Raw genomic sequence first — 10,251 nt, 5'->3', positions numbered from 1 at the left:
AGTGAACCCCTACATAACGTTGCGGCTAATTTAGAAATCGTTTTAGCCATTTTATTTTTTTTGCTTTTTAGTACATGTACCTCTCTGTTCTCACAGCAGATGTCAGTGTGTCTCTCTTTGAGAGAGAATGTGAGACAAATAACAACAAAGTAAATGTTCACAAAATATACATTGGATTGGATTGGATAACTTTATTCATCCCGTATTCGGGAAATTTCATTGTGACAGTAGCAAGAAGAGGCATAGTTATAAGTTAGACAGTACAGTCGCAAAGGCCGCACAACCACAAACATTCATTCATTGATTCATTTTCTGAACTGCTTTATCCTCATTAGGGTCGCGGGGGGTGCTGAAGCCTATCTCAGCTGACTTCAGGCCAGAGGTAGGCCACACCCTGAATCGGTGGCCAAACGATCGCAGGGCACAAGGAGACGGACAACCTTGCACACTCACACCCATCCCTAGGGGCAATTTAGAGTGTCCAATCAGCCTACCATGCATGTCTTTGGAATGTGGGAGGAAACTGAAGTACCCGGAGGAAACCCACGCAGGCCGGGGAGAACATGCAAACTCCACACAGGTGGACCGACCTGGATTTGAACCAAGGTCCCCCACTGTGAGGCTGACACGTTAACCACTCGCGCAGCCGAGCTGCCCTTAAAGTAAACATGTTTCTAATATTTTCATTTTCAGACAAAATAACCTATAGGTTTATTAATAGGTATACTTTAATAAAAACAGAGAGACATCATTGACATGTCCCAGCTACTAAACTTGCAAGTGAGAATCGTCCTGGCTCGTCCTCGCCTCTGGAATATTCTGAAGAAACGGCATCCTCCATCAAAACATCTAAGGTAATCTGATTCAAACAATTGCATAAGCTAACCGAATAACACAAAAAACAAACTGCCACAACAATTTCGTATCAGGTCGGAAACCAAGAACACCCTCGTAAGAATTTGCACAAGTAAGCATACAAAGTGACCTGAGCGGATCGGAAACCAAAACAACTGCGTAAGAATTTGCCATATATGGTAAAACCCGAGCGACAGTATTTTTAAACAATATGCGAGTATTTTCGGAAGTTGATTCGATTATCGCCATCTGTTGGAATCCAAGTCAAAGCAATTTAAGAGTCCTTCATAGATCTTCATTGTGAACTCAGATCAACAGTCCTCGGCCTGGAACATGGTGTCCTGTCCGAATCAATAGTTTTGAAAACAATTAAATGTCCTCGAAGCCAGCTTTCGTCTGCTTCGTAAGAATGATTTAATAATATGCACATATTCCATATGTGCCCCAATATGCACATATGTAATAACATCCCAGAATAACCCCAACAATAACTGTTTTTTTCCCTATCATAACCATAAACAGGATGGGGTGGGGTAATACAGCTCAATTCGGGTGAGTCCCATTAGATTTTACTAGTGTACCAATATTAGTCCTAACAGAAACATTTAACCTGTGTTTCATCACTAATCCTTAGAACCCACACAATATTCTCTTCACAAGTCACATGGGGTCACATGAGTGAGGGAAGTCACATGATCCAGACACATATTGTCCATCCTCTGGTTACCTTGTTTGTTTTCTATGGTTATTTCATATAAAATATTTCACTTTGAAAAATTCTTGGTACTGATGCTATATATTTGTTTTAGTATTCCATGTTTATTGTTGTATTTCCGTTTCGTTACCTCAGCAGAGTCAGGAACATCATAGGGGACCCTTACCACCCTGGTCACAATCTGTTCCAGCTGCTGCCCTCTGGCAGACGCTATAGGTCCCACAAAGTACGGACAAATAGGCTTAAGGACAGTTTTTTCCCCACATCCATCAGAATTCTAAATTTGCGGTAACACAACACACATTCCCTTCTGAGGTAATATGAAAAGATGTTTGGGTGGTGATCTGCCTCCTACTAGCTGACTGAAGGTAAGTGAAAGACAGTGAGAGGTAAGTGACCTGTATCCATAACAGCAGAATGCCAAATTACAAGTCCGTAACTATCACTTATTTAGGTCTTTTGCCGAGTAAACGCAGCTTATGGAGAAGCACCACCAATTTCGTCATACGCAGTTTCTGGGTGTGATGACAAGTAGGCTTTTTTGTTGTTGATAATGACGACAGGGCCTATGTCCGATTATTATTATTATGTGCAGATTCTAATCAGAATGCTGTTGTGAGTTGGGACAGCATGTAAAAAATCATGCATATGGACTGCTATTACATATTTCCCCCCATTTCTATTTGAAATAAAGCATACTCTTTCCAAGAATGAAAATAATTTGGTGTGGATATTCAAGAAGCCAAGCACAAGAAATTGTGTTGGCTTGGTCATTCATTTCCTGGAGGTGTAATGGATCCGTGTCCAACCAACTCCAGTGCAATTATTGTTCAATGTGCCCATTGAGTTTATGGAATGGGACATTTTCTGTCTGCTTTGGGTAATTTACCCATTATTTTTATGGACCCCAACAGCCTTTTATGCTGATTTCCGCAACTCTTTTGACAGACAGGATTCTTTCAGATGCTCCCTACTCAAAAGTTAGCTTCTAGTGTCTACAGACTTTAAAACCACAGCATTCCAAAGCTGATCTTGTTACACACAAGGCCCCATTACATCATTCCTGGAGGAATAAACTGCACCACAGTTGCATGTGGAAAATGAGCCGGTTAAGGAGGGACTCAAATTTTAGAGTTCTCCTCTGAGAATTTTAATAAGTAGGCAGAATCAATAGGGGTGCCATTTTATTATTTTAACTTTCCATTCACCCCGGAGTGCATTAAAATATCTGTGGTTTTTCCTCACACAATGACGTGTGTCTCACTAAGGTCGTTGAAAACCTTCAACATTACATAGTATAAAAGTGATGTGAAAACTTGCATATGTTCAGTGTCTGGACTTACTCAATCATTCATTGAGGTCAATGAGTACACAGTAATCATTTTAGTATTGTGTGTATAAACTGGAAAGAACACCACAGTGCCACTTGTCTTCGCATTATTAAAAAAACTGGAAAATTAATAGTTGTAGTCTTACAGCAGTAGTCTAGCAGTCATACAGTCTATTTTTTTACAGCAAGGCAAACGGTGGTGTTTAGTTTTTAATTGGCAATCTTACGAATAATTTCCAAGGCCGTTCCTAAAGACTAAAACATGACAAAGGTTTTAAAAATAAATGTGTAATTTTATTTTATTTTTTTGATGCATCAGGAATCCATACACATTTGGTGATACAAAAGCCACTAATTCACAGAAAAGGTATTGAACAACAACATTTATAGGAAATTAAGAAATAAAAAGCCTTTGCTACAACGGTATCGATAATATCAATATAATATTTTAGAACATTTAAATTGCGGATATTTTAATGCCCCCATAACTGATAAAAATAGTAAAATTTGTAAAGATTAATAAAATCGCAATGCCCATGGCTAGAAATTTGTTATGAGGGAATTGAAAATCTATGCAAATTTCATATATATATCGTATGTACAGTGGTACCTCGAGATACGAGCTTAATTCGTTCCAGGACTGAGCTCGCATGTCGATTTACTTGTAACTCAAATGAACGTTTCCCATAGAAATGAACTAAATACAAATTAATTAGTTCCAACCAATGTTCCCTCTAAGCTGCGCGCGTGCGCAATTGCGCTCTACTCTCGTCTTCTCTGCGCACAGCAAATCATATGGAGCGCACAAAATAAAATCCCAATTTTTTTAAATTTTTTTTTAGCTGTGAGGCTGACGCGCGAACCACTCATCTGCCGGGCCGCCCATTCATAGATATTAATCATTACATTTTATTATTACTAAATCATTTATGTGTAGTAGACATGCACCTGCTTATGGCAGGTGTGATACTGGTGTGTGCCCATAGCGAGCAATGATGATGTTGCTCACACCAGTACTTAGTGTGCCCAGGGAGGTTGTCTTTCTGCCCAGACAAACAAAAAATTAGAGGGAACAGTGGTTCCAACCCTATGAAAAAACACCAAAAACAGGATATTGGATTGGAAAAACATTTTCATTTGTTCTAATTCGCCATCTATTAACAAAGTAACAAATAACTAGTCGTTTAATAGTACTAAAATTAGACGGATTTCACGGAGGGGAGAGAGAAAGGGACGGGGGGGGGCACTTTTTGCACGGCAGCACGCTCCTAACATAACATAAACTAATTTAAATGAACTTGGATTACGATGCAGACACACTCAAAAATAAGTTTAATCTAACTTTACACTAAACTTAATTCAAATTTTGATACCTTTCTTCTCCCGGGTTGGGTCTATTTGCGCCGCCTCCACTCTGACTTTCAGATGCAACCTATCGAGGGTGGTTTGCTTTTGTATTCCCTTCAAAATATTCCGAAAATGATGCACACAAATGTCCTCACAATAGGATAACGCATGACCACTTGCCAACGAGAAGTAGTATATACTGCTCTCTTATTAGCGATCAATCCGCCATTCGCACTGTCTAACGGAAAAAAAACACTGAAAAAATGCAACGCTCCGCCCAATGCTCGTAGAGACATTACACGAGGGAGTTGCGGGGAGAGAGACAGTGCCCATGATGTTCTTATGAGCAGCCTCTCGCGTCCGCTGTATGCTCGTATAACAAAATTTACTCGTATCTCAAATGGCTCGTATGTCGGGGCACTCGTATGTCGAGGTACCACTGTAAAGGCATTTTAAGTGTAGATGGATGTATCCGAACAAAATCAGTCTTTCTCCGATGCCAAATGGAAAAAGTAAGCCGAGCCAGGCATAATGTATAGCAGCAATGTCATTTCTTCATTCCCTTTCATAAACTCTGATGCAGACAACATCCCCTGCTGTCATTGTCTGGAAAAAGAAAGAAAATTGTTTAACCCGGATGCTGTAAGGCTTTGAGGCTTAACCATCACCATTTATCCTATGAATCTGAAAATAATTCTTTACTCAAATGATTTACCAGTATAAGTTCTCCGTCATTAGTCAGCTCTCTGGTCCACGTAGTTTTGGGTCCCTCGCCTTTCTCTAAAGTTTGCTCACAGCTGATCTTGCCCTCTGATTCCCATGTAGGAAAACTCTTCATAAAATAGAAATAACAAAAGTGCTTTAGTTTTCTCTACCAGAAAAAAACCTAATATTACAAGGCTGGGTCTTAAAATGAAAACCAGAGCCCTGCAATACACACCTCCACTGCAATGACTTCCATATGTTTTTTTTTCCTCTGTTGGGTTACAATACATGAAGAATGTTAAATACCGTGCAAGAGCGTCCATCTACTGTGGTTTCATTGAAAGATTGACCCACACTGAAGGAGACATGGGTAGTGCGGATGCTGGTTGATGTTTTGATGGACAAACTTTCCCCCTGCTGGGTGATTTCCACTGTTGGATTGGAGGCTGCTGCCACAGCGATTTTCCTCACAAACACATTCACACCTAGGCACAAAGGAGTAAAGATGTCAGATCCAAAGGCCATCTGTGCTTTGCATCACTCTAAACTCAGCGCCTTTTGATTCTTAAACTTTTGGGTATAGTCAATGCATCATTATTTGACAATAAGGAAAGTGATCCAATTCAATTGTACTTATGTTGTTCCATCAAAAAGACAAAAAAAGTGCGATACAAACGAGCAGTGGCGGTCCGTGCATTTTCTCGTAGCGCCTTCAATGGGTAAAATCCACTAAAATGGGGTAAAATCCACTTCCTAGCAGCATTTAGTGATTAAATACAAAAACTGGAGCTTAAATACGAACACTGGCGCTTTTCAGATATCAGAACTTGGCCCACAATTGAAATATTTAGGAATATAGCCATATTTTACTCACCAAAAATCTTTTTTAACTGTACACAATATCCATCCTCCTTTCTTTCTTCCTTCTTTTTTATCGCCATCGAAGCTAATGCTGAAAGTCGAGCCTGTCCTGTCGTATTTCTGGCATAGTCCGTCTTGAAAATGGCTTTAAATCAACACAACAATATATTTTCATGTGCAGTTCGCTCCAAATACAGTTTGGTAGCTATGGCTAATCATTAGCCAATCATAGTTGGTGAAAGCGATGACGTATCCCTACGCCTGCGACAAGGCAATGGCGTATCCCTACGCCTGTGACAAGGCAATGACGTATCCCTACGCCTGCGACAATGCATTGTGGTGTTGCCAACTCGAAATCTGATTGGTTAAAGCAACAGTCTTATCGACGCTTGTTTAAGAGCCGGCAGAACTGATTGTGAAGGCCTTGAGGCACATTTCTGACCCTTGCAACAAATAATGGCTGAAATGTGACTGTTAAATGCATCAATATGAAAACACACATCTGGAAGCAGTGCAACCAGGGGGGAAAGCAATGAAAGGAAGCTAACAGACAATTTTGAATTATTTAATAAGTATTGATGGACAAAATATCATATATGATTCAGATATTTCTTAGGCCAACAGAGAAGGCCTTGAAGGCCCTGACGGCCCGCCACTGCTGGAGCCTATCCTAGCTGACTTCGGGCCAGAGACGGGGGACACCCTGAATTGGTGGCCAGCCAATCACGGGGCACAATGAGACAAACAACAGGGACAATTTAGAGTGTCTAATCAGCCTACCATGCATGTCTTTGGAATGTGGGAGGAAACCGGAGTACCCGGAGAAAACCCACACAGGCCCGGAGAGCATGCAAACTCCACACAGATGGACCGACCTGGATTTGAACCCAGGTCCCCCACTGTGGGGCCGACAGCCGCCAGGCCGTCTTTAGTTTGTGAACAATGTACAGCATTTTGAAATCCGCATCCTGTTCATTTCATTTAGAGAAGCATATCATGCCACATTAGATGTGGAGCCAGGTGGCCCCGGGGCCATGCAGACAAGTCTGTTTCATAGCTCCTGGGGGCCATTTTGAGGCTCAGTTCCCTTTACCCTAACTCTAATTACATCCGCATGAGGAGTACCCTGCTTCTGATGAATTTAACATTCCACTGCTTGTTTGACCTATGATTTTTTAATGAATGCCACTAGTGGCCCATTCCTGACCTCTTCTGGGCAGTTCTACCAAACAAGCAATATTTGCCACAGCTGTTTATCCACGAAGAGATTTAACTGTGGCTTGCTCTTGCAGAGAAATCTAGAACACAGACAAACTTCATTCATTTTCTGGAATGCTTATCCTCATGAGTGGCGTGCAGGGTGCTGGAGCCTATCCCAGCTGACTTCAGGCAGCAGGCGCTGTACACCCTGAATTGGTGGGGCACGAGGAGACGGACAACCATTCACGCTCACACTCATACTTAGTGGCAATTTAGGGTACTCGGACGTTTGGTCGCCGGACTTTTGGTTGCCGGACTTTTGGTCGCCTGACTTTTGGTCGCCGGATGTTTGGTCGCCCGGAAGGTTATTGATAATTACCATTTAAAATTGTTGCTCAAATTCCCTAAAAACAAACTGTGAATTATTATTTTGTCATACTTAATGCCTTACTAATTATTAGGCTAAAGAAGAGCTCCAAATTTCCCTTATTTTTATTGTGTTTTGTTGGAGAACTGTTAAGACCCTGACTGACGTCCCTTCCTAAGGGGACAACCCATGTACATACACACTCTTATACCCTCACCCGTCCGCTCAGTGAACCTGCTCAGGGCCACTGTTGGCTTTGATTGATGCGTAGACCGTGTTGTTTTACCTTGTTTGGTCGCCGGACTTTTGGTCGCCGGACGTTTGGTCGCTGGACGTTTGGGTCCGGGCGACCAAACGTCCGGCGACCAAACGTCCGGCGACCAAAAGTCCGGCGACCAAACATCCGGTCACGCAATTTAGAGTGAGATAGTTTTTGGCATTAGCGTGGAAACCGGAGTACCTGGAGAAAACCCACCTAAGCCCGGGGAGAACATGCAACCCTCAACACAGTGAGAAGCCACCTGGGATCGAACACTCAACCCCAGAACTGAGAGGCCGAAGCACTAACCACTCAATCACCTGCCAATTGGAAAAAAATTGTTTCTTTACTGAGTGCTACACATTATTTGAGATGATTTTGTTAGAATCCTGCATTTAGATTGCATTTGCTCGTAGATATATTTGCACGAGGGTGGTACGGCGAGAAAGACAGTGGGCTGAAATCATAATCAGCCTCTTGCGTCTCGGCCACCTGGCAGTCTCGTATGCTCGCATCTCAAAATTTGTCTCGTATCTCAAGGCAAATATTAGCTCGGAATTTTACTCGTATCTCAAATTGCTCGTATGTTGGGGCACTCGTCTGTCAAGGTATTATTGTACGTTTGACTCTTTCCGCATGGTTGCAAACACGCAATCATACCAATTGTCCTACCACTGTTTAATTATCCAATCTTTGAATGAATTAATGTGTCGAAACATACTATATATAGCAGTGGTGTGCCGTCAGGGCCGTCAAGGCCTTCTCTGCTGGCCTATGAAATATCTGAATCACAGACTGATGTTAATTATATTTTGTCCATGGAAACTTATTAAATAATTCCAAATTGTCTGTTAGCTTCCTTTCATTGCTTTCCCCCCTGGTTGCACTGCTTCCAGATGTGTGTTTTCATATTGAAGCATTTAACCAATCACATTTCAGCCATTATTTGTTGCCAGGGTCATAAATCTGCCTCAGGGCCTTCACAATCAGTTCTGCGGGCTCTGCTGCATTAAACAAGCGTCGATAAGACTGTTGCTTTAACCTATTAGATTTCGAGTTGGCAACACCACAATGCATTCTTGCAGGCATAAGAATACATCATCGCTTTGACCAACTATGATTGGCTAGTGATAGAGTGGACTAGCCAGAGCTACCAAACTGTATCTGGAGCGAGCTGCACAAGCAAATATATTGTTGTGTTGATTTAAAGCCATTTTCAAGACAGACTTTTCAAGAAAAAAAGCTGGACATCATTAAGAAAGGTCGGACAACTCCAAAGCAAGCAAGCCTGTCACAACCGGGAACGAACATTTTCAGCACTAAATCGGATAAAAACGTATGCCAGAAATACGACAGGACAGGTTCGACTCTCAGCATTAGCTTCGATGGCGATAGAAAAGAAGGAAGAAAGAAAGGAGGATGGATATTGTGTACAGTTAAAATGATTTTTGGTGAGTAAAATATGGCTATATTCCTAAATAATATTTCAATTGTATGAGGTTATTATTGATTATTTTTTATGTGTCGCAGCTGTAGCTGCAGTAGAGGTTTTTTTTAGCCATAAAATAGTTTTTGCTGAAGGCGTCACTAGGAAATGCACGGACCGCTACTGATATAAAGTCAGAACAAATCATTACATAGATCACATTGCATTAAAAAATATAACAGTTTGGTTTTTGCCACTGACCGTAAACTGGGATTTTAACTTTAAAAGGTATTTTACTTACCCAGTGCTTTCAAGAGCTCTTCAAAACCTTCAGAAGACTTCATTTTCCATTTTCCAGAAAAGTCCGGGATTTTCTTCTCCATTTCGAAAATGTTTCTGGGTGGTTTCTCCACGCAATGCAAAGTCTGCAAAGTCCGATCCTTTTTCTTGCAACTGCGTTTCTTTGCTATTGGTCCGCTCGCGTGGATGATGAAGAACTTCAGACCAATAAGAAGCAAGCATAGCCTCCGCTCCTGCACACTCCATCAGCAACGTGAGGCATTTGGAAACTAGACGAAAAAACAGACGGGTCGCCTTCTCATTTGTTAAAATAAACTGCCGTAACTCCGTGCCATGACATTTAAAATACTATGTGGAACACCTAAAAGTTGAAGGGGTTTACTATTGAAAACAACCAGCAGAGGGCGCAAGGTATACAGCTGGCAACTCTTCAGGATCTGAAATCTGATGACTAGTTTTGGTGTACTGTTATACAGATTGAGGCATTAAGGACTTTTAACAGAAGACTAGTAATAGGTAAGACTTTTAGGTCTAGGCATTCCACAGATATTAGTCCCATTTATTTTACTCTACTTTTGTTTTATTGTACCTTAAAGTTTCATGTGTTTGGGGCTAAATATCAGATTCATTGACAAAAGAATGTGCGGACAACCCCCTTCAGTGAGTTAAAAATGGAGGCAATTTGACATATAGTATATTATTGTAAGAATGGAACACTTTCTTTATCACTTTAAAAACAAAAACAAAAAGTAATATTTAGTAAGGACAATCGGAATAACAACACAGGCATAATGATAATAATGAGCTTTTTAACAATAATTGAATTAAAATGTTTTTTTTTCAAATCAGGGGGAAAATACAATGCAGCCATTAGATATGCTTTACA

General features: G+C 41.1%; 1 protein-coding gene across 1 annotated transcript; it reads right to left on the bottom strand.

The window, feature by feature from the left end:
- Positions 1–4,683: 4,683 nt before the first annotated feature.
- On the bottom strand, positions 4,684–9,470 carry crabp2b (cellular retinoic acid binding protein 2, b). Its single transcript, XM_077590770.1, has 4 exons — positions 9,367–9,470; positions 5,259–5,437; positions 4,963–5,079; positions 4,684–4,853 (listed from the first exon to the last, which is right to left on the bottom strand). The coding sequence occupies exons 1-4, from the start codon at positions 9,446–9,448 to the stop codon at positions 4,803–4,805; spliced, it is 429 nt and encodes a 142-aa protein (XP_077446896.1). The 5' UTR covers positions 9,449–9,470; the 3' UTR covers positions 4,684–4,802.
- Positions 9,471–10,251: the final 781 nt, after the last annotated feature.

Source organism: Stigmatopora argus, chromosome 21 (genome assembly GCF_051989625.1).
Source record: "Stigmatopora argus isolate UIUO_Sarg chromosome 21, RoL_Sarg_1.0, whole genome shotgun sequence".
Taxonomy (NCBI): domain Eukaryota; kingdom Metazoa; phylum Chordata; class Actinopteri; order Syngnathiformes; family Syngnathidae; genus Stigmatopora; species Stigmatopora argus.
The sequence above is the reverse complement of the archived record's forward strand: the minus strand, read 5'-3'. Positions and strand labels throughout refer to the sequence as shown.

What these genes read in the sequence shown, in the direction of transcription:
- crabp2b (XM_077590770.1), bottom strand. Translation starts at nt 9,448, where the DNA reads ATGGAGAAGAAAATCCCGGACTTTTCTGGAAAATGGAAAATGAAGTCT. An exon ending in TAGATGGACGCTCTTGCACG is followed by an intron (nt 5,080 to 5,258) that starts GTATTTAACATT and finishes TATTTTATGAAG; the next exon opens with AGTTTTCCTACATGGGAATC. An exon ending in ATGACGGAGAACTTATACTG is followed by an intron (nt 4,854 to 4,962) that starts GTAAATCATTTG and finishes TTCTTTTTCCAG; the next exon opens with ACAATGACAGCAGGGGATGT.